Consider the following 23,264-nt stretch of genomic DNA (forward strand, 5'->3'; position numbering starts at 1 on the left):
TCTTAGTTTGTCTCCCAATTCCAAATCCCCTGGAGAGAATCTCATTGGCTTATTAAGTTGTCTCCCCATGGTCTAATCAGCTATGACCAGGAGAGCATACTAGCATAAGCATAACTACTTCAAAGCCCACCCTTCTCATAATTAAGGGGGTGCAGTGAGGTGTGGGCTGGGCAGATTTCAGAATGAACCGACTTCAGAAGATCACTCTGGTATCAGAGTGAAGAATCGTGGGTAGGAGGACTAGAGGCCCCTTTGGGAGAATAGAATAATCCAGGCCATAGGTAATACTGACCTGAGTTAGAGTGGTGAGTAAGAAGAGAACAAATTTCTGGTAGATAAAGATTTAATCCCCCTAGTTGCATGTGAACTTGGATGTGGGAGGATGAAGCAAGGATGATGTCTGTGTATCTGGTTTGTGTAACTGAGTGGATGATGAGAGCAGTCCCTGAGCTGGAAGAACATGGGAGAAACCGATTTGGTGGGGATTTAAGGAGATGGAAAGTATCACAAGAGAAGAGAGTTGAGACAACCCTGAAGAGAGTTATATTTGAAAGCTGGTAGGGGAAGGTGAGCCTGCAAGGGAAGACTGAAAAGGAACAGAGGTGAGAAAAATCAGAATATGCAGTGTTTTGGGGAACTCAGTGTTTCAGACAGTGCTAAATGGTGCTGGGCAGCATAAGAAAAAGTTCCGTTGGGTGTCAGAGCAACGGGCTGGTTGATGACCTTGGGAATGTGTTTAATGGAAACGGTTAAAATTGAAGCAGATTGAGGACTCTAGGAGATAAAGAGATCGAAATAGCAAATATAAACAGTGCTTGAGAAATTGGGCTCTGAGAGGAAGGGGAGAGAGGGGCCAATGGCTAGTGATTGTTATTACTGACAGTGAAATAGGGTTTTTAAAGTGCGTATGTATGTTTTTTAAAATAGCAGGATCTTAATCATATTTGAGTATGGGAGAAAGAGTGATACTTATTTGAACAAGATCAAGAGACTTATTCAGAACACTGTTACATTGTAATAATGAAGAATGAAGCAAAAATAAGTACTATGTGGACACTGGTTTAGTAAAAGGAACTTGAGGTATTTCCTCACTTCGATTTTCTCTAGTAAGGGATTGGTATTATCCACAAGAAAGGTAGGTGAAAGATCTAAGGAGCAGGGGGTCTATTTGAAATAGATACTGTAGAAATTAGAGAAGATAGCTGACGAGGGAAAGCTAGGATTTTTTGCCTGATTTAATTTGAAGGCCTTGAATTTAAATTGGTGCCGTACCAATATGCACCAATGTGTTTTTTGTTCAGCCTTAGGAATAGGCTCAAAAGGAGGAAACAGCTGGTTTGGTCATTACTGTGCTATTTCAGGTTGGTGCATCAGGAGAGTGCACAGCAGGGAAACTGGCTTAGTGGTGGTCTAACTAATGGACCGTGGCATGTAAGCTGAGGAAGGAAAGAAGTAGAAGCATGAGAGGATTAATGGGAAAGTAGACTCATTAAAAGTCTGGGGTTCCTTATGTGCAGTGAATACATGAGAGTAACTCGGTGTGAAAGACTGGTACTGGGTACGATGAAGACGACATTAAAGGAAAATGAACCAGTGGTTTCTTTGGAGGTTTCAAATGTGTGTTACCGGAAGAATAGTATTGCTGGTAATGGACATAGATGTGGAAGGAAGAGCGAGTTTTGGAAGAAAGAAAAAAATGGTTTTCACTGTTTTAGAGTTTGAAAACCTATGGAAGATCCAGACTGAGATGACCAAGAGGCGTTTGAAAATACAGGAGTAAAGTCAGGGCTGGAAACAAATTGGAAGATCATAACTGAAGCCATGAATTTACCAAGGAAGGGAAATAACATATAATGGTCAGGTCTTCTTAGATACTATGTACATTTAAGGAGTGGGAAGTAAAAGTAGAAACAAGGTGCTTGTAAGATTTGAACTGTGTGTGGAGAAACTCGGGAGGATAAAGAGGAACTGACTGAGCAGGCCACAGGATTTGGGAACTCGTGAGTGGCTTTCCAGAGGGGACGAGAGATGAGATAGGTGACTGTGAAAGGAGATCGTAAGAATTTATTCCCAATGAATGATGTGTATGACATGATTTTTTTAATCTCCCCAATATGCTAACATTTAAAAAACAATTGATTAGGTTCTTTAGAAAAATGTATTAGCCAAGTTCTGGCTTTCTAAAATGGAGTATACTGGTCATTTAATTGCTTAGTGCCTCAGGAGTATCATAATTACTGATTATTTCTCAGGGATATAATACTGCAGTCAAGACCATTTGCTCTTGTACTGATTCCAGCTTGCCTTGTTTTTCGATGCCTTCTTTCTCTGGGTCATTTGTTGCATTAAGTCATTTGACATTATTATATAAGGACCTTTTTCCTTCAAAACACTTCACTGTGTTATAGTTTAAAATTGTTAGAAACCCCTTTAGGAACAAATAAATACACTTAGCACTGTTGACATTCATGAATCAAAATATCCAAACGGGGGAGTGGGGCATTTTATTTACTTCTGCTAGAGGCATGTTTGATACCGATGTTACATTTAAAATGTTTTCTAAGTGATCTCATGAGCTTTTTCCACATGTAGGTTATTAAACTACTCCAGAAAGTTATACTCTTTGGCGGTTACGGGGAGAGAATTATAGGAAAAACACTTAATACCTGCTATAGAGTTATGCAGGGAGAAAAAGTATTTTTTAGTCTCTGGCCTTCGTTGCTATTACTTACTGTGTTGGTAGTGAAAAAAACAGATTTTTTTTGGCCCAAGCATAGGTCTTCCCTAGTGAAAGGCGACTTAAAGATGAGATAGAGCTTAAAATTGAAGCTGTTTCTGAGTAATTATAGTTTTGTAGCTGAACAATTACACCTTACTACTCTTGCATGTCTTCAACTTAGATTTGTCATATCTAGTTATCTCAATCAAATGGAAATGCTCTTTTTCTCCCCATCTTGCTGAGCTTTCAGATTCTAAAACGTGGTATAATTTACTCTGAAATTTAGTGCTTTTTCCCCCCTGCTAGGAGCAGGCACATTTAACTAGAGAAAGCTGTTTGTCATGGAATCATTTTTTCCTAACACATAAATAGATAGCACTTTAAAAAAATTCTGATCATAATTACATTGCTGGCAAGATAAACTAGTAATTATATGTTGAATTAACTAATATGAATAAAATCCCCTGTAAGATGCATCTGGGACATTCCTCATTTGCTGTTCCTAATTTGTGGTTTTAGGAAATGTGTCTGGTGGTGGTTGAATGTGATCAACATTTTCTTCTCTTATGAGCCTGAGAATCTAGACTTTGCAAAAACTATTATTAGAAAACGTTAGGCATTTGAATCTTTCTCAAGGAATGAGTTATTGGATATGATCAAGTTTTTTGGCTAGCATAAGATTTAACCAAAGGTACTACATTGTACAAAGGGTAGCCTTAAAACTAGGTATTCCTTTTTGCATAAGAACTCATTAAAAACTTATAGGAATTTACAAGTATAAATTTTTCTTAGCTTGAAAATGAAAATAACTTTTGAGTACCTTGGGAAATAGTATCTTTTTACAAATTAGGTTATCTGTTTTTATTGGATTGGGTGTCATTGAGAAAATTGGCGTTGCATTTTAGCCACTAACATCAATAATCTAGATACAGTTGAGAAGCCCAGAGCCCACTTTCTAATATTTTGAGATTTTTGCCATTTTGAGTAATTTCAGAATCTTGGATGATACCATACCCATATTGGGTTCCAATACTTAAAGTTTGTTATCATTGTTGTTTAAAAAGTATCCAGAAGCATGTTAACTGTATTGCTGAGGATACTACTGTACAGTTAATATCTGAAGTCTTAGAAACAACTGCTGAGGCTTAGTGATTTCATAGGCTGCCACTATTTTAGTTAAAGCCATCCTCCTCAAAATATAGAAATTGTAAAGAGACACCTGTCTTAGCATTATTTTGTGGTTGGAATGTAATAGGTAAGGATGCTTATTTTACTCAAGTAAGCTGAACTAAGGATTAAATCTGTTTATGGAGAGGTCTTATAAACCCCAATTGCAGAAGTACAAACCAGACCTTTTCCCCATCCCTTTTGTTGTGGGGGTAGAGTCTCCTAGAAGAGAAGGCATGTTAGGTATGATTGGTATACAGAGTAGAGAGAACTGGAGATGGTCCAGGCATCAAAAAAAGGTTATCTCTTCGCTAGAATAATTTCTTTCTGCACTTGGGGTTAACTAAAGAAACATGCTAATTTTTCTGATCCTTAACAGATTTACCCTGTACTTTTTCCCTAAGGAACTGTGGTGGTAGATCCTAACCTCTTCTTTATAAGAGAGTAGTGCAGAAAAGGAAGGAGGAGAAGAAAGAGCCTCAAATTTGAGGGGCATCATTTCATCCCTTATTTAGGCTCTTACTTTAATAAAGACCGAGTCAGATGAACTAATTTTTATAAGATTCTAACCTCCTTCTTGAAGCTTCATTATTGTGTCATATACAAGTTTTTCAATATCTTGCAGACAAATGACAGTTTAAATGGTACTGACAATTCATTCTGCCCATCCCTGTAAATTTAGGCCCTTAGAGTCAAGAATCTACTTCTCTATCTTTTAGATCCTCCATGTCTTCCATAGGGTGAGCATCTCATATTTAGTGTGGCCTTAAATGTTTAAGAGATTTCCAGGGGTGATTTTGATTATGCAATTTTTGTGAATTGGTTAGAAGGATGGACTCTTCCTTCTAACTGGAGTTAGAGTCTAAAGTCAGTACGTAAAGTGAAAGTCAGAGTCAATCTTGAGAGTTCCTTAACTCATAAAAGACAATATAAAATCTTTTGTGTACACAAAGATACACACAGTCATGAACGTTAATTCTAATGCACATTTAAATTGGAGAATCACTAAGCGAGAATAAAGGGCAAAAGGAAAGTATATAGGTGGCTATAAGTTCACCCCACTCAGCTCTAACGGTGGTAGATAGAGAATTTCTGTTTCTTCTTGCCTGTTGGCTTTACTTCATTTTGTTTTAATAATAGCTTCTTAAATCTTAATACTTATTAATAGTTAATTTGTTATGAGGATTGTAGAAGTTCATTGAGTTTTAACTTTCTGTGAGATAGCTTCTGAAGTCCGTTGGTTAAATTCTAAGGTTAACCATTAAATAGATTTGTGATGTAACCTTGTTATATTGTAGTTTTCATTATTTCCCTTTTCTTTTCTTTTGGTATTTAATAACATCTCTTGGGAGAAATCCTGCTTCTCATCTCTGTTAAGGGGAACAAAGGAAGAGATTTGGTAACAAACAGCTCCTTCTCTGAACTTGAACGGGAAGAAATGGAAGTAGTATGGCCCCCTTGGTTTATGGTTGCAATGGGAATCAGTATGAAAATCCCGTTAAGAGTGTAAAAATCGGGACGTAGCTGAGAACTTCCAAATTAGACATTTTCATTTCGCACTCTTTTCTTGTCTAGGATGCTTCCCTCCCCACTCTCCCGCCTCAGTTTTAAGAAGATAACTAAAACTCTTACTTATCATCTATCTGTTCAATTTATGACCTCAATTACAAAGTTACCAAAGAATTTCCCTTTAACAACGTGCCCTGAGTGGGCATGGAGTACAGTTCTGATATTCTTAGCTTGCTGCTAGTGATAGCAGTGACTGCAACACGATCAGATTGTCTCACCCAGGGCCTCCAGCGAGCGCTCAGGCTTGGGCTGCTGCACTGTTCATCGGGTCCCACTGCCTGTTGGAGAAGAGGAACCGCTAAGCCCTAAATGTTGTGCTGCTTGCACACCACCCAGTAGGGACTTCTCTTCCTGGGGAAAGAAAAAGCATGTGTTGAGAGAGACATAAATAGCTAGTCAGCACAACTTATTTTTTAGAAAGGAGGAGGTTGCCCTAGTATGCACCCTATACTTCCTATATTGTTTCTAGTTATATCAGTTAAATCGTGTACAAATCCTTCTTAGTGTATGACGTGGTATTTCTGTATTAATTATTTCAAATATAATTGAAGAGTAAGCTTTGAGAAACACATGGAACTGAAATAGATGCATTTACATAGTGGCAGCTGAGATCTGTTCTAGCTGTCAGTTGAGGGTTTATAAAGAGTGATATTAAATTTAAGTTCATTTAATGTGAATTTTGAAGCAATGACTTGGTTTAGGTGTGAGGCCAAGAAACTCTTACCATATTCTGAAAGTTGTCAGGCTTCGTAAGTTAGACCTCACAGTGACCACTAATCACAGAACTGTCATTTTGAAGCTTCTTATGTACCTGCTGAGGAAATGGCCCTAAGCAGTTCCTTAGCGTGGGTCGATCCTGTAGCGTATGGTCCTGCGACCGTAGCCATATTGATTAGCCCAGGGCAGGCCTTTGACCTAAGGCTCGTAGTCTGTGAAGTGGCCTGGTATGAAAACTGCATGAACAGTATAACAGTATAACAGTATAACAGATAATAGGAATTAAACTTTGCAATCTCATACATCTCTCTCTCCTGTAAATTATTCCATGAGAGGAGGAGAATGATGGACAATTCATAATGGCAACTTACAGTTGGTTTGTTCATTTGTTCTTCAATCAACACCTATTTGAATGCCCACTGTTTGCCAGATACTGTTCTAGGCTCTGGAGATTTACTCAGGAACAGACCAAAGTTCATGCTTTCATGGAATTTACGATTAGGACAAACAATTAGCATGTAATAAAATAAAAGAGTGGTCAGTGCTTTGAAGAATAATGAAGAGGGTGACTAGAGGGTACCATTTTGGTTAGGCTAGTCATGTAAGGCATTTCTGAGGAACTGATGTTTGAGCAGAGTCCTAAGAAAAGATGAAGCGGGAAAAGGCAGCATGCAGCCACCATTGATGTGGTAGAAGGGGAGAGTTACATGGAAGAAATACTCAGAGTAAAGGGTGAGATGATGTATTAGTCAGGGTTCTCTAGAGAAACAGCACCGATACGATGGGTGGATAGATAGGTTTATTATAAGGAATGAACTCACGTGATTCTGGAGGCTGACAAGTCCCCCGATCTGCAGCTGGCATGCTGGAGACGCAGGAGCGCCGACGATGTAGTTCCAGTCCAAGTCTGAAGGCCTGAGACTGGTATAAGTTCTAGGCTGAAAGCCAGCAGGTTGGCGAGCCAGCAAGAGCCAATATTTCAAATCAAGTCTCAAGGCAAGAAAAAACCGATGTCCCAGCCAGAAGGCAGTCGGCAGGAGTTCCCTTTGACTTACGGGGGACTCAGCCTATTTGTTTTATTCAGGCCTTCAGCTGATTGGATGAAGCCCATTCACTTTAGGGAGGGCAGTCTGCGTTACTCAATCTATTGATTTAAATGTTAAAGTTATCCCAAAACACGCTCACAGGAACACCTAGAATAATGTTTTATCAAATATCTGGGTACCCTGTGGCCCAGTCAAGTTGGCACATAAAATTAATTATCACAGATGGGGGCTCTTGGGAGCCCACAGAGTGGGATGAGTAAAGATAGATGGGCTCCAAATGACCCCAGTGACGTACTGCCAAGATTACCTGATGATTAGAGCTGTCTTGAATTCTGAACTGGGTTGCATTGCCTGAATTCTTTTCCATTGTCTGTGAGGCCTGACTGTATAGCTGCATTAAACTTACTCTTTTCTCTCTTAAGTACTTTTTGTATAATTATTTAGTTTAACTTGTCCTCCACATTCACACTTGCCAGACCAACCATTTTCGGAGACAGTTCTTGCGCTCAGAAAGACCACAGTCTAGTAGTAAAACCTGCATATTTAAATATGCAGCACGGTAGTTTAGATGAGAAATTAGGTTCAAGCTGGTTTGAGTGGAAAGGACTTCATGAAGATCACATTTAAGCTAGTCTTTGGTAGATAGGATTTAGATAGATGCAAAAAAAGAGGTGGCAATATTTCACGAAAAGGAGAGGGAAATGAGCAAATTAGGTACATGAGAGTTTTGGGGAATGACCATTTGGCCATGTTGGCATGAGTAGTGCTCTTGCCAGAGGAATAAATAGTGAGAGGTGAAATTGGAAAGCTACATCTGAACCTCAATATTTCTATAACATTCGGTTGCATGTTGACCTCTTTGAGCCTCAGTTTACTCATCTACTAATTGGGATGATAAGGCCTGTCTTTTCTCTTATTCCTGTGAGACCCATAATAGTGACATCTGAATTCTGTAACTATAGTTCCTTTGTTTTGAATCCAAAAAGAGGACTTCTGAGTAGAGGAGTGAGTCATCAGACATTTCCTCCTCACACTCTTGCTGTTCCAGCTCGTCATGGAGAGAACAGTATACCAAATACATCCTCCATGAATCTCACTAGTGTCCTTAATGCTCTGATCTTGGAAATTGCTCCTTATGTCTCAGTCTCTTGCTGGTATTTTCTGATGGCGATGCTGCACCAGTTATCTCCATCTCTAGGGCTACACGCGTGGTCTGGATCCCATTCCTTTCCACCTTTTCAGAAATACTAAGTTACTTGAAACTGCAGTTTTCTTTTTCACTGTCCTATTCTCACCCGTCCCCTCTGTATGGGATCCTTTCTGTTGTATACATGTTCAGGTTCTCTATGTTACATATGTTCTATGTGCTGTGCTATTCAGTATGTCTTACATCATCTAAGCATCCCCCATGGGCCATATACCTTTCTCCACCAATTCCCTTTCTTCTTTGCTGAACTTCTCTAAGGAGGTAGCTACACCCACTTAACCTATTCCTAAAATCACATCCTACTCACACCTCAGCTCATTTCAGTCTAGCTTCTACCCCCACAACTTTACTCAAATGGCCCGACATTTCTGTGGCATTTAATACTGTTGACCATTCTGCTCTTTAAAACACTCTTCTTTTGGCTTTTCCAGTGTGTTCTCATTTTCTATGTCTCTGGCTACATCTTCTCTGACTTGTTTCTTGGCTTATCTTTCTCTAATTGCTCATTAAATGTGGGTCTTCACAAAGCTGACTCTTAGGCCTCTCTTTTCTTATTACTATACTACTTTTGAATTATATCATTCTCTCTCACTGCTTCAATAATAACAACTACTCTTAAATTTATATCTTTTGCCCTGAATTCTCGAGGTCCAATTCTGTATCAAGCTATCAACTTGATATTTCCATTTGGGTGTCTTGAGAGAGGTGTCAGACTCAACATGCTTAAGACTCAACATGTTTATAATTTCTCGTCTTCCTCCGTGTCCTCTTCACCACCAAGATTTGTTTTATTTTGGACTCAATTTAGTATATAGTAAAGGACTCAAATCCTCATTCTTTTCCTTTGTAACTTGTCACCATAGGCAGTTGAGCTTTCTGACTCAATTTCATTGTCTGTAAGATGGAAAAACAGTAGTTCCTATCTAACAAGAAAACATCAGTGAAGATTAGTATATGGGACTTACGGTTCAGCCAAGATGTAGTAACAGGGATTGAATTTACCCTTAGCCATAAACAACTAGAAATGCCTTATAGGACTGTTGTGAGGATAAGAGTGTTTATAAAGTGCTTGAAACAGGACCTGGTTAAAGTAAGCTCTATTTAAATGTTTGCTTTTTAAATATGGATGTAATGATAACAGTTGTGGGATGAAGCAAAAGTGGTGCTTAAAGGGTAAATTATAGTTTTAAGTACTTGTAAAAAAAGCAGTTCTCGAATCAGTACTCTTAAGCTTCCATTTTAAGAAACTAGAGGAGAAGACCAATCCCAAAACAAGCAAAAAGAAGGAAATGAAGACAAGTGCTGAAAGCAATGAAATAGAAAAGTGCAAAACGATCGAGAAAATCAGAAATTATAATCTGGCATTTTAAAAAACAATCGATAATAGTAATAAAATTCTAGCCAGACTGATTCCAGAAAAAAAGAGAGAAGACACAGATTACAATAGCAGGAATGAAAGAGGACACATGACTACAGATACTGTAGACATTAAATTGGACAACTTAAATGAAATGAGTAAATACCTTGAAAAAGAGAAACTACCAAAGCTCATTTAAGAAGAAATAGATGATCTAAACAGCCCTATATATAAATTTTTAAAAAATTTTCAATTACAACCTCCCCTCAGAAAAGCTCTTATCCTAGAAGCCTTCACTGAAGCATTGTGTCAAGCACGTAAGATGAAATATTGTCAGTTCTACACAAAATCTTTCAGAATATAAAAGGAGGCAGCATTTCCCAACTCATTTTATGAGGTCGACATTATCCTAACTGGAAAGAAAACTACAGACCAGCATCCCCCATAAAAATAGATGGAAATACCTTCAACAGAATTTTAGCAACTGGATCAGTTATATATAAAAAGGATAGTACTTTCGACCTAGTGGGTCGAATGAATGAATGAATGCAAGGTTGAAAATCAGTCAGTATAATTCATATGAACCAACTAAGTAAGAAAAAAATGTATGATTAGCTGAATAAATACAGAAAAATCACTTGATAAAATGCAGTGTTCATTCATGGTAAGAACTATGAGTAAACTAGGACTTAAAGGGAACTTTCTCAACCTGTTAAAGGGCATCTAATAAAATCCAGTAATTTACATCACATTTAGTGGTAAAAGCCTGAATGCTTTCCCCAGAAGATCAGGAACAAGGGAATGATGTTTGCTCTTACCACTTCTATTCATGATTGTATGGAAATTATAGCTAGTGCACTGTGGGCAAGAAAAGGAATTCAGTGGCACTCAAATTGATACGTAGAAAATCTTAAAGAATCCACAAACAAGGCTACCAAGATTAATAAGTGACCTTAGTACAAAATTATTGTACAAAAAATTAATTGTATTTCTGTGTACTAACAATGAACAACTGAAATTTTAAATGAAATAACCAAAAAAACCATTATAATAGCATCTAGAATATTAATACTTAGAGAAGTCTAACAAAATTCTGCCAGGCCTGTATATTGGAAACTATAAAACATTCCTGAGAGAAATTAAGAAGAATCAAATAAATGGAAACGAATACCATGTTCATGGATCAGAAAACTCAAAATTGTTATGATGTCCTTTCTCCCCAAATCGATATATATACTATGTAATTCCAGTCAGTATCTTCACAGGGTTTTTTGTAGAAACTGACAAGCCATTTTTGAAATTTATATGAAAATGCAAAGAGCCCTAGAATAGCTAAAACAATTTTGAAAAAGAACAAAGTTGAATAACTTACATTGTCTGATTTCCAGATTTACTATAAAGCGACATTAATCAACACAGTGTGGCATTGGCGTAAGAATAGACATATAGATTAATGGAGTAGAATATAGTCCAGAAACAGACCTACACACATATGTTCACTAATGTTTGGCAAAAATGCAAAAGTAATTCAATGGAGAAAAGTATAGTGTTTTTGACAAATGGTTCTGGGATAGTTGGACACACATATAAAATAACAACAAACCTTAACCTTTACCTTACATCATTCTAAAAAATGAACTTGAAATAGATTATAGATTTAAATTAAATGTAAGAGCTAAAACCATAAAATTCCTAGAAGAAAGCATGGGGGAAAAATCTTTGTGACCTTGAGAGTAGACAAGGCATGATTTCCTAGGTAAGACATGCAAAGCCAAACTATAAAGAAAAAAAGATCAGTTGTACTTCATCTGAATTTAAAGTGTTTACTCTTCAAAAGTTGCTCTTTAAAAGTCACTGTTAACACAATTCCTATCAAAATCCTAGCAGTATTTTTTGTATACGTAGACAGGTTTATTCTAAAATTTGTATGGAAAGATAAAAGTATCTGGAAACAATTATGTATAGGAATAGTAAATTTGGAAGAATCATACTACCTGATTTTAAGACTCCTAAACTCAAGACAGTGTGGTGCTGATCAAGTGATGGAACAAAGAAACAGAATAACAAGTCCAGAAATAGACCCACACAAGTATAGCCAAATGAATTTTGACAAAGATGCAAAAGCAATTCAATGAGAAAGAATAGTCTTTACAAAAATTATATTAGAACAATTAGACACCTACGGCTGTACAGCCAAAAAAATAGACCTTGGCCTAAAACTCATACCTTATACAAAAATTAACATAAAATGGGTTATAGATCTAAATGTAAAATGTAAAACTATAAAAGCTATATAAGATGACATAGGAGAAAATGTTTTTGATCTAGGGCCTAAGTAAAAATTTCTCACGCCAAGAGTAAATTCCATAAAGGAAAAATTTGAAAACTTGGCCTTCATCCAAGTTAAAACTTTTCTTCTGTGTAAAGAGAAGCCACAACCTGGGAGAAAATACAGTTGAACAACACGGGGGTTAGGGGCACTGACCCCACATGCAGTCAAAAAACTGTATCTAGCTTTTGACACCCCCAAAACTTATTATCAGTATCCTGGATCATCGGTAGATTCCCTGCCACAGATCGAAACAATAGGCACTTATTGAAAAAAAAAAGGCACACATATGTGTGAGCCTGCAAAGTTCAAATCCATGTTGTTCGAGGATCAACTGTATTTGCAAATTGTCTAACAAGGACACATAACCCAGAACATACAAACAACTCTCTAAACTTAACAATAGGAAGTCAAACAATCCAGTTAAAAATGGGCAAAACACTTGAACAGACACTTCAGCAAAGAACATACACAGATGGCAAATGAGCACATGAAAAGATGTTCAGTATCATTAGCCATTAAAGAAGCACAAATGTAAAGCCCTGAGGAGATACTGCACACCTACTAAAATGGCTAAATATTAAAAATACCAGCTGGAGTAAGTGTTGATAGGATGTGGAGGAGCTGGATCTTTCATACATTGCTGGTGGGAATGCAAAATGATAACAGCCACTCTAGGAAACAATTTGACAGTTTCTTTTTTTTTAATTAATTTATTTTTTAAATTTATTGGGGTGATAATTAGTAAAATTACATAGATTTCAGGTGTGCAATTCTGTATCACATCATCTATAAATTACATTATGTGTTCACCATCCAGAGTCAGTTCTCCTTCCATCACCACATATTTGATCCCCCTTACCCTCATCTCCCACCCCCCAACCCCCTTACCCTCTGGTAACCACTAAATTACGTTCCCCAGATTAATTTTCAAACCCCGTGGCCATCTTGTGGTTACTGATTGTTTTCTAATCCCCTCACCTTCCCCTTTACCCCCACCCCCCCCGCCCATCTAGCAACCCTCAGTTTTTCCTCTTTGTCTCTAAAACTGTTTCTGATTAGTTCATTTACTTATTCTTTTCTTTAGATTCCGCACATAAGTGAGATCATATGGTACTTATCTTTCTCTGTCTGACTTATTTCACTTAACATAATGTTCTCTAGGTCCATCCATGTTGTTGCAAATGGTAAGATTTCTTTCTTCTTTATGGCTGCGTAATACTCCATTGTATAAATGTACCCAGTTTCTTAATCCAGTCATCTACCTATGGGCATTTCGGTTGTTTCCATGTCTTAGCTATTGTGTATAGTGCTGCAATAAACATAGGAGTGCATAAAGATTTTTGAATTGGAGTTTTGGATTTCTCCGGATAGATACCTAGGAGTGGAATTACTGGATCATAGGATAGTTCCATTTTCAGATTTTTGAGATACCTCCATACTGTGACAGTTTCTTATAAAGTTAAACATGAATGTGCTATATCTTTGTCTTGGATATTTACCTTAAAGAAACAAAAACTTACTTTTCACACAAAAATCTATAGACAAAGATTTGTAGTAAGGGGTCCTATTTGTAATAGCCGAAACAACAGGTGAATGGGTAACAAACTGCTGTACATTCATTCATACAACAGAATAATATTCAGTAAGAAAAAGAACAAACTATTGATATACCAGCAATCTGGAGGATTTCAGGGCATTATACTGAGTGGAAAAAAAAGCAATCTCATAAGATTACCTATTATGTGATACCACTTATACAACATCTTTTAAATGAGAAAAATTATAGTAACGAAAACATATTTGCCAGGGGTAGGGTTGGCTGGAGTGTGTGATTATATACAGGGATAGCATGAAGTACTTTCTTTGGGGTAAGGAAACAATTCTGTATTCTGATTATGGTGCAGGTTACATTAATATATGTATGTGATAAATTTACATAGAACCACACACACATAAAATCAGCACATGTAAAAAGCCATAAAATCTGAATAAAGTTTGGTTTAGAATTATAGCAAGTCAACTTTCTCATTTTGGTAATTGTACTATACTTACCAACTGCTGTCAGGTCAAGAATACGCAGGGACTCTGTACTATTTTTGCAACCTCTATGTGAGTCTAAAAAAGTATTTCAAAGTAAAAAGTTTACACAAAAAAAGATGCTGTTAAGAAAATGGAAAGGCAAGCCACAGACTGGAAGATAATACTTGTGAAACATCTGGTAAAGGATGTATATCCAGAATATATAAATAAATATTATAATTCAATAACAAGAAAACTCATTTTTAAATGGGCAAAGGAATTAATTAGCTACGTCAAAAAAGATATGTGAATAACTTATAAGCCCATAGAAAAGATGCTCAACATCATTATTTATTAGCAAATGCACATGTAAGCCACAGTGAAATACCACTAGAGACCTACTAATATAGGTAAAATTAAATGGCAGTTAATATCACAAGAATGTGAAGCAACTGGAACTCTCAAACGTTACTGGTGGGAATGAAAAATGGTGTGGCCACTTTTGGAAAACAGTTTGATCATTTCTTACAAAGGTAAACATAGGACTCAAACATCCCACTCCTAAGTTTTTACCCAAGATGAAAGAAAAAAGTGTAAACGTTTATACTAGTGTCATCTATTATAACCCCCAAACTGGAAACAGTCCATATGTCCAAATGGTATGTGCACACAATGGAGTACCACTCAGTGATAAAAAGGAATGCAGTGTAGAGGAATCTTAAAAGCATTAGGGCAAGTGAAAGAAGCCAAACAGGAAAATTACGTGCTGCATGATTCATTTATATGAAGATCTAGAAAACGCGCAACTAAGCAGTTCATTGGCTGCCAGGGACAGGCCAGGGGTAGAGGGCAAGGACTGATCATACAGGGAACATTTTGCAGTGATGGAAATATTCTACATCATGATTTTGATAGTGCTTACAGTGTGGTATACATTTATGAAAACTCATCAATTGTATGGTAGAAGTTGGTGAATTTTTTAGGGCTTTCACATGTGCTGTTTCTTCTGCCTAGAAAGCTCCCTTCTCTCCCTGCGTGGTTAACTCATATTCACTGTTCAGGTCTTGCCCAAACATCACATCATAAGGAAAAGGAATCCTTTCCTGAGCCCAGACTAATAGGCTTGCTTCCATAGCATCCTGGCCCTTTTCTTTCATTGCTCTTATCACAGCCATAGCTACAGTTTCTCAACAATGTACTGTAATGTCTCTTTTTTCTGTCTTAACCGCAGCTCTGTGAGGGGCCAGATGCTGATGAAGGTTGTGTTCCCAGTACCTAGCATAGAGCTTGACTCAGGTACTCCAATAAGTAGGAACCAGTCTAAGTGAGTGGAACTCTCTGTCTCCTGTTCATGGGGGTGCAGCTGTGCCTTCTGGGACCGCTACCACCCGCTGGGCTGCTTAGGTAGTTGGCTCCTTTGTCTGCTGCCCCTGCACTGTTCCTGGGGAGCTGTGGTGGTGTTAACTGCTCCACTGCGGCCACAGTTTTGTCCCGACTTCTGTGTGAGCACCGTGGACCCGCTCCTGCTGCTAGGACACCCTTTCTGAGAATAGAGAGAAGCCTTGCCCTACTATTAATATTCTTTTAGCAGAAAGGGAAACCTGTCCTCTGTTTCTGGATCTGCTAATCTTTTTCTTTGATTTCCTGCAAGTTGGGAAATTGAAACACAACCTTTTTGTTACCTGCTTTGGTAACAGTAAGTAAACTCCTGTGAAGCACCAGAATACCTCTTTCTGTCCTGATCCTGTATCTTCTTAAGGAGAGGAATACAAGTCTTCCAAGCAAGCTTAGAAAACCTTATCTGCAGACTTCTTGCGGTATAAACACCATCAGCTCTGCACCCAGCCTCTGAGCACATGAGCAGAGCACCCAAGACCAGTATTGTCTCCAGGCCTGGGGCAGACCCAGTTTCCTGGATAAATATGTGGAATATCTGATGAGGGTTCTGACACTAAGCATACTCCTCCATTGCTCTTCCCACTTCTCTCCCTCCCTATTTCCCTGCTCTGGTAGGCAAGAGGGAATTAAAGTTAAGGTAAGAAATCGGTCTGGATGACCGATACCTGTATTTGCTCATCCTATGAGCTTAGCTGAGTATTCAGCTCATTACCGGACTCTCTTCTTTAGCCTGTGGTCTGGGCACTTAGGCAGAATTTATGAGACTTGTCATTTCAGACAGTCTTCTCTGGAGTATTACATGACTAGTTTAGTTACTGACTTTGGAAATGCTGCTCTGGGCCTTCCTTTAATTTATCCAAATAATCTAACTCCTCAATTGCTTCCAGTTTCTCTTCTTTTTTAAAGCTTATATTGTTTGGACTTTTTTGTTTAGTCTTTATTTTGAATTCCATCACACCTAAGAATCCTCATTAATTGTAATGTTCTCTTTCATCCGAAGTATTCCAATCGCTCACTAGTTTTCCAACTCTCGGGCCCCCCACTTTTCAGTGCTTCCACCCCACTCCAAGAATTCAGCTGTTAGAATCCAGTTCATGAGCCTCGCCATGGTAGACACTTTATATTTGTCAGATTAATCGTTTGTCTTGTAAGTCTTAACAGGATTTTGTTTTTGTTTGTTAGCATTACCTTACAACCACACACACACACACTCACACTCACACTCACTCACTCACTCAATAATTCTTAGACCTAACAGGTTTCTTGGTTTAATGTGGGATGTGGGAAGTAGGTTGGAGCTGTCCTGCTGCATGCGCTTTGTAATAGGCTACTTGCATGTCTAAGGATGGCTGATAAGTTAATCAATAACCAGTACTGAAATGGATGGGAAAAGACTGCCTTGGCTTTTAATCAGACAGGTGGTGAATAAAGAACTGTGGTCAGGTAATAACATTTGATGTGCCAAACAATTCAGAACAATATTTTTTGTTTTGTTTTATATCCTAATATACTAAATGCATCTCTATCTTATATTTTCCCATTCTTAATATAATGTTATATTTTCTTATTTTACCTTATATTTTCTATCCTGCTTCTCATTCTTTCAACCATTACAACTTCAACATACGCGTTACACCCGGATATTGCTGTTGGGGGTCAGGCCTCTGCACGTGAGGTGGGGGGATGCGTGGAAGCAGCTTGCCGGCCTGTGAATTTGGTGTTCCTCCATGTCACGCGAGATGAGAGTGTGAATTATTTTTGAATGAATGTGTATAAATTTCTCACAAAAATCAAGGTTTCAGTACTTGATGCTAAATACAGTTTTAAATTTTGAACTGTGGAAGCAACCTTGAAAATATGTTTCATTATAATTATTTGCTTTCTTTTTTTTTTTTTTTAAGGTTTTCCAGTAAGTTAAGACATATATGCCTATTAATACTTCTAGATTGGAGAAATTGCTTGTCCTAGTAGAAGTTTTTCTTTTTGTATTTTTTAAATTGTCAGTTTTTTCCTTAAGTATAGCAGATGCTAACCAGGCTCTGTGATATTTTTCCTTTATAATTGTGTTTTTTAATGAAACCGCTCTTTGAACATGCATGATCTAGCAGTCATTGTTACTATTAGTAAACAGAGTGAGAACTTGAAATTCATTTTGTTAACCTCACATTTTGTTCTGTTTTGCAGCTTCTCGGTGAATTTTTGGATGAAGCCATTAAATTAATTGCTTGCCATCATGAGCAGAAGTAAGCGTGACAGCAATTTTTATAGTGTAGAGATTGGAGACTCTACATTCACAGTCCTGAAACGATACCAGAATTTAAAACCTATAGGCTCAGGAGCTCAAGGAATAGTATGGTAAGTTTTCACTTCTAAAAATTAGGCAAAGAATCATTAACTTCTATTATTTTATCCTCTCGTAATACAGATACCTTGGTGTAAATATTTAATTTATCTCAAGAAATTTAACTAAAACTATAAAATTTAAATTAAAGCTATAACAGTAAGTTGTTTTGTTCAGGGATTAACGGTCTTTTTTATTATTCATAAAACAGAAGTATAAATCAGCACTGTCATCTTTAAATATAACTTGTGATTAAATACTCGGTCATATGCCATATAGAGGCAAATATCTGTATCAGGAAAGAATAAGTGGCATGCTTATTGATTCTATGTATACATCTGTTCCCATAATTAACTGTTTAATAAGAAGCTTCACTTAATCATCACTTTAGCAGTACAATGAAACTGGAATTTCAGAAATCTTAGTTTACGCTGAGGAATGAAGTCAGCTGTCTCATCTAACTGTTTCAAAACTCGTATATATCTTTAAAATTGATTTACAAGCTAATTTCTACAAAACGCCTAGGCTTTCTAGATCAGCCTAATTCCTTATAAACTGAAAGGGAAAACACTCATTGGGATAGTTCTGCTAATGATTTTAGATCACTAACTTAGCATAATAAGCTAGTGTTTTGGGGAAATGTTAAGCTTCATTCAAACATAATTGTATCTTTATTACTTCTTCTTGAACCAGATTTGTTTCAGAATCTATTAAAAAAATTTAAGTGTTTATGACTCTGCAATTCTCCCAGGTTCTAGAAAAACTCTTGCACATGTACTCAGAAATACATAGGGCTTTTCTTTGCAGCACCATTTTGTAATAGCAAAAATTGATAACAGCATCAAATCAATCAATAGAATTTAAAAACGTGATATATTCCTACAGTGAAATACTGTACAGCATTTAAATGAACTGGAGCTATATGTGTTAACAAAGATAATCTCAGAAATATAGTATTGATTTTAAAAGCAAGATGCAGAATATACATACATTATATATAGTTTTTATATAGTTTAAAATAGGTGAACCAGTAACATATATTTATGGATGCATACATATATAGAAAAGTATAAAAACATTCATAAACACCAAACTCAGAGTAGCGTTTACCTATGAGAATACAAAGAAGGAAGGGGGCTTTACCTACAATAATTTTTTAAATATCAGAGCAATTATAGTAAAATACTGAAATCTAACACAATTGTGTAATGGGAACACTAGCATTTATTTTTTCTGTATTCTTGAAGTAATTTATAATATCAAAAATTAAAGAAGTTGGGTCATTTTAGAAAGCATTATTGTCTGGCTGGTTTTCATTTTAACCAACCACATTTAACCAACTACAGATTAAAGATAAAGAAAATAATGTGATAAAGTGAACATGGGAAGCATTCTCCAGCTCTTGGTTCAGAATCTCGCTCCATGATTTACTAACTTTGTGATTCATGGCAGATTAACACTTCTAAGCCTTCTCACCTAATTTACAGGGTTGTTTTGAAGAATATATTATCTATAAATTACTTACTACTGTTTAAAAATATATTAATGTTTCTATCCCTTCTTTCACTTACCCTCAGGTAAGTGCATTTTGAAATTTGTGTCCTAGAGTTTTAAAAAAAAATTGCTTTGGAAGGAACCTTAAGGAACAGTCCCTGTCCTAAGTAATAAATATCTTCAAAATTTTGCTTATTCTTTCATAAACGATTACTATGAAATAGACCAATATTAAGCAAAATAAATTTTAACTCACTGTTGTGTTACTATCAAAATCAACTGAAGAACTTAATTTTTTTTAAAGGCATTTTTCTGGGCCCCAATCATAGATGGTAAGATTCACTGGGTCTGGATTAGGTCCTCTGAATTCCCAGGTGTTTCTGATTTGTGCACATTTACAGTTCAACAGTTAGAAACCTAATTTCCTTGGATATAAAATAATACAACCGATTCAGAAACTTTTAAACTTTAGAGTTTGAAATATCACTTTTATTTAGCAGATAAATGAATAAGAATGAATTTAATGGTTAAAAATAAAATGTACGTTATCTGAAATATGTCCCCAAATGTTTGGTTTTTTTTTTAATTTGGGAGGGACATATCTATAAATATGGCATTTTCTAAGTAAAGATTATAGTACTAATATATATTTTGGTGTGTATATATTATGTATATAGGCAATTGTGGTATATGTAGAAGGTACAGATGTGTACATTTATGCAGTACCAATTTCTTAATACATACATTTCTACAATATATTTGAAACAGTGAGATAGCCATAAAACAAACTCAAGTGTTCAGTTGGGTGAGAGAATAATTTTAATCAGTAGTGTGCTGACTTTTCAAGTATTACATAAACAGAAATAGTCTTTCATAATATGTTAGGCAGTCCAGTATGAAGAGCATAACCTCATGTCTTAGTCTTCCAGTCTCGTCTTTGCTGTTTAACTTTCTGGCTAACCGTGGGCAAATTACTTAACCTCTAGCCCTGTATCAGGCAGTAGTGACTCCAAATGATTTTTAAAGTTTCTTTCAATCATAACATTTTATTAATTTTAAGACACTTTACCATATTTTTAAGACACTTTAAGACACTTTACCATGCTTTAGTTTCTCTGACTTGTCATATGCGTAAGGTGCTGTTTGGTGGGTGTCATATGGGAGACAAATATATGAAAAGTAATGAGTATGATGTTATGTTTCCCAGAATTATAGATGTCCATTAACAGTCGTGAAGGACCTTCTCATGTCCTGAAGTCTAGCATCAGTATTTATAAACACCTTGATTTTTAATTCTTCCTCCAAAACAAAAATTTTTTAAATTATTTTCAGGTGTACAAAACAATGTAATAATTAGACATTTACACCCCTCACAGAGTGATAACCCCACCAGGTCTACTACCCCTCTGACATCATATATAGCTGTTACAATACCACTGACTGTATTCCCTCTGCTGTTCTTTACATCCCGTCAAAACAAAATTTTAAGGGCTTACATTTTATATTATAAAATAATCGTTCATATAGATACCTCTGTATGTCCCTTCCTTTTTATGTATTCATTTTGTGTCCAAAGAGGATGGAAGTGATGTACTTAGTAGAATTCTCCAGCAAATATTTTGCGTAGAATTTATGGCCATATGTATTCTTTATCCTGTCTTTCCTTGGTGTAGGTGCAGGGTGAATGGTTCGTTTAGGCTCTACGCTATCTTTTTGGACCTGAATACTAATTAAAAATGTGTGCATTGAGTGTCCATTGTATGCTCAGTGGGTCCTGGAGGAACCCAGTGAGCAAGCAGGGTCTCTGTCTTCACAGTCTCTGTCCATTGTCACTTGAAGCCATTAGCATTTCAAGAAACAGTTAGTGCTATACATCGTTCGGAATGTGCTATAAAGGCATAGAAGAAACTTGTTGAGCGGCACAGACGGGGAACTAACTGATCCAATTGCGTTCATCTTCGGAGAAAGGGGGGAATCTATATGAATGTTTCATAAATTCTGTTTTGCAGATTTTTGACTGTTTTTGACTTTCTTATTACAGTGCAGCTTATGATGCCATTCTTGAAAGAAATGTTGCAATCAAGAAGCTAAGCCGGCCATTTCAGAATCAAACTCATGCTAAGCGGGCATACAGAGAGCTAGTTCTTATGAAATGTGTTAATCACAAAAATGTAAGTGAACATTTGAGAAAATTTCTTAAGTATGGATGAAGTAAAGATTTGCTAAAGAATACATGAATATCAAAAACTTTTAGAATATTAGATGCTTTAAATTGTTCTTCTGGATTGAAACGTTGTTTAAAAGGTTTATATATCTACAGTGAATTTTTTCTCAGCTTCATTAAATTATAGCAAAAGAAAAATGGCTTCTGAAATTTAAATTTTGTGATTTTTTCTGCCGTTACATTTGCAGAAGGACTTTTAAAGAGGTCATTGTTTTAGAAGAACTGTATTTTAGACTTCATCTCATCTTCTGCTTTTTGTTTTCTGTCAGGCTGACATTTCAGAAAACTGAAGCCTTAATACAGGGATTGTTTCCATAGACTTTGACACTGGAACTTTATTTAATAATATTGGATATAAATTCAAATCATTTCTCCCTACCCCACTCTCTTCTCTTTAAGTGACGCCAGTGCTCACCGGTCACTTTATGTTGAGTATAGCCAGTGAGCATAAACCAGTTTAGCACAAACTTTGAAAAAAATGTTTAAATGGAATTAGAGAAACATTCTGATTCTATTTCCTAAAGATTATAAAGACTTAAACCTATAACTTTCACTCATTTTGAGAATAGTTACACTTTTTAAAGCTTACTTTAAGCATACAAATACTTTTGTGATTATTTTAATGGAATGATGTCTCCAAGTTGAGAGGAAATAACCTGGGAATGAATTGGAAATGAACTGTGCAAGCGACAGTTTTATGAAGTACTAAACCAAAAGTATCTGACTGGAGACGTTTTGTGGAGTTTGTCCAAAGGAGTTTATAAAATATAATGAGCTCATTACTTTCCGATTGCAAATAACACAGTTTAACTATGTGCAAGCCTCTGAGTATTGGAATTACTGGATTAGTCACTAAGGGAAGATTTTTATGGAAGTTAAGGATTAGGTTCTGTGTTTGGGCAGCTTACAGTGTTATTTTGAAGGCAAAACAAGTACAGAGTTAAGTATCAACCGTGATAAAGCAATAGAAGGTTACTTATCAAATCATGGTGGATGAAAAAGAAGTGCTGAGATTTCAGGGGGGAGGGAATTGCCGTGAGCCTTAATGAAATGGAAAACTTTGGGGAAGAGTGGACCTACACTAATTCTTAAAGACGGGGTGAATTTGGATTGTTGAAGGAAGGTGGCCTTCCAGAGACGAAAAATAGCACTAAAAAAGGGCACAGAGATAAAGATTAACGTCAGTCAGGGATGGGGAAGAAGTGTCAGCCAATCTTGTTCTAGGTGGGAGCCAGGAATGTGACTTGTCAAGGTTTTGCTGGTGGCTTCCTGCACTTGGACAGAGCTGCTCGTACCCCTTGTAGCCTGTTTCGTGGAACTGGTGGTGATGGCAGGGCCTGAGTTTCTCACTGAGGAGATGGCCAGTGACTCCTATCCCCGCTGAATGGAGAGCATGGAATGCTTGTTTCGCAGGATTAGCCCTCTAGTGGGGGTGGCACAGATCCATCCAGGCAATACCCTGGCCACACGGAAGAGTGATGGCACAGAGTAGATGCTCAAAATACATTTGTTCAGTGAATGAATGTAAAAGTAAATGTAGGGAAACCAGGAATGGTAATGGGGTTTTTTCACTCCATGGTGGATGAAAGTTTTTGTAATGTCTTTTCAACATTTTCATGTTCTGCACAGATCTTTATTGGTCTAAACATATCTGGCTTTTCCCACTCTCTTCTT

General features: G+C 36.8%; 1 protein-coding gene across 6 annotated transcripts in view; it reads left to right on the top strand.

Annotated features, from left to right (window-relative positions):
• MAPK8 (mitogen-activated protein kinase 8) overlaps positions 1–23,264 on the top strand; it is a 106,524-nt gene that overhangs the window by 53,652 nt on the left and 29,608 nt on the right. For all 6 annotated transcript variants that reach the window (XM_033130179.1, XM_033130177.1, XM_033130178.1 and 3 more), the window contains exons 2-3: positions 17,716–17,886; positions 21,408–21,537. In XM_033130179.1, coding sequence (XP_032986070.1) covers positions 17,765–17,886; positions 21,408–21,537 — 252 coding nt within the window. In that variant the 5' untranslated portion in view covers positions 17,716–17,764. The remainder of the gene's footprint in view (positions 1–17,715; positions 17,887–21,407; positions 21,538–23,264) is intronic.

Source organism: Rhinolophus ferrumequinum, chromosome 16 (genome assembly GCF_004115265.2).
Source record: "Rhinolophus ferrumequinum isolate MPI-CBG mRhiFer1 chromosome 16, mRhiFer1_v1.p, whole genome shotgun sequence".
In the NCBI taxonomy this organism is placed as follows: Eukaryota; Metazoa; Chordata; class Mammalia; order Chiroptera; family Rhinolophidae; genus Rhinolophus; species Rhinolophus ferrumequinum.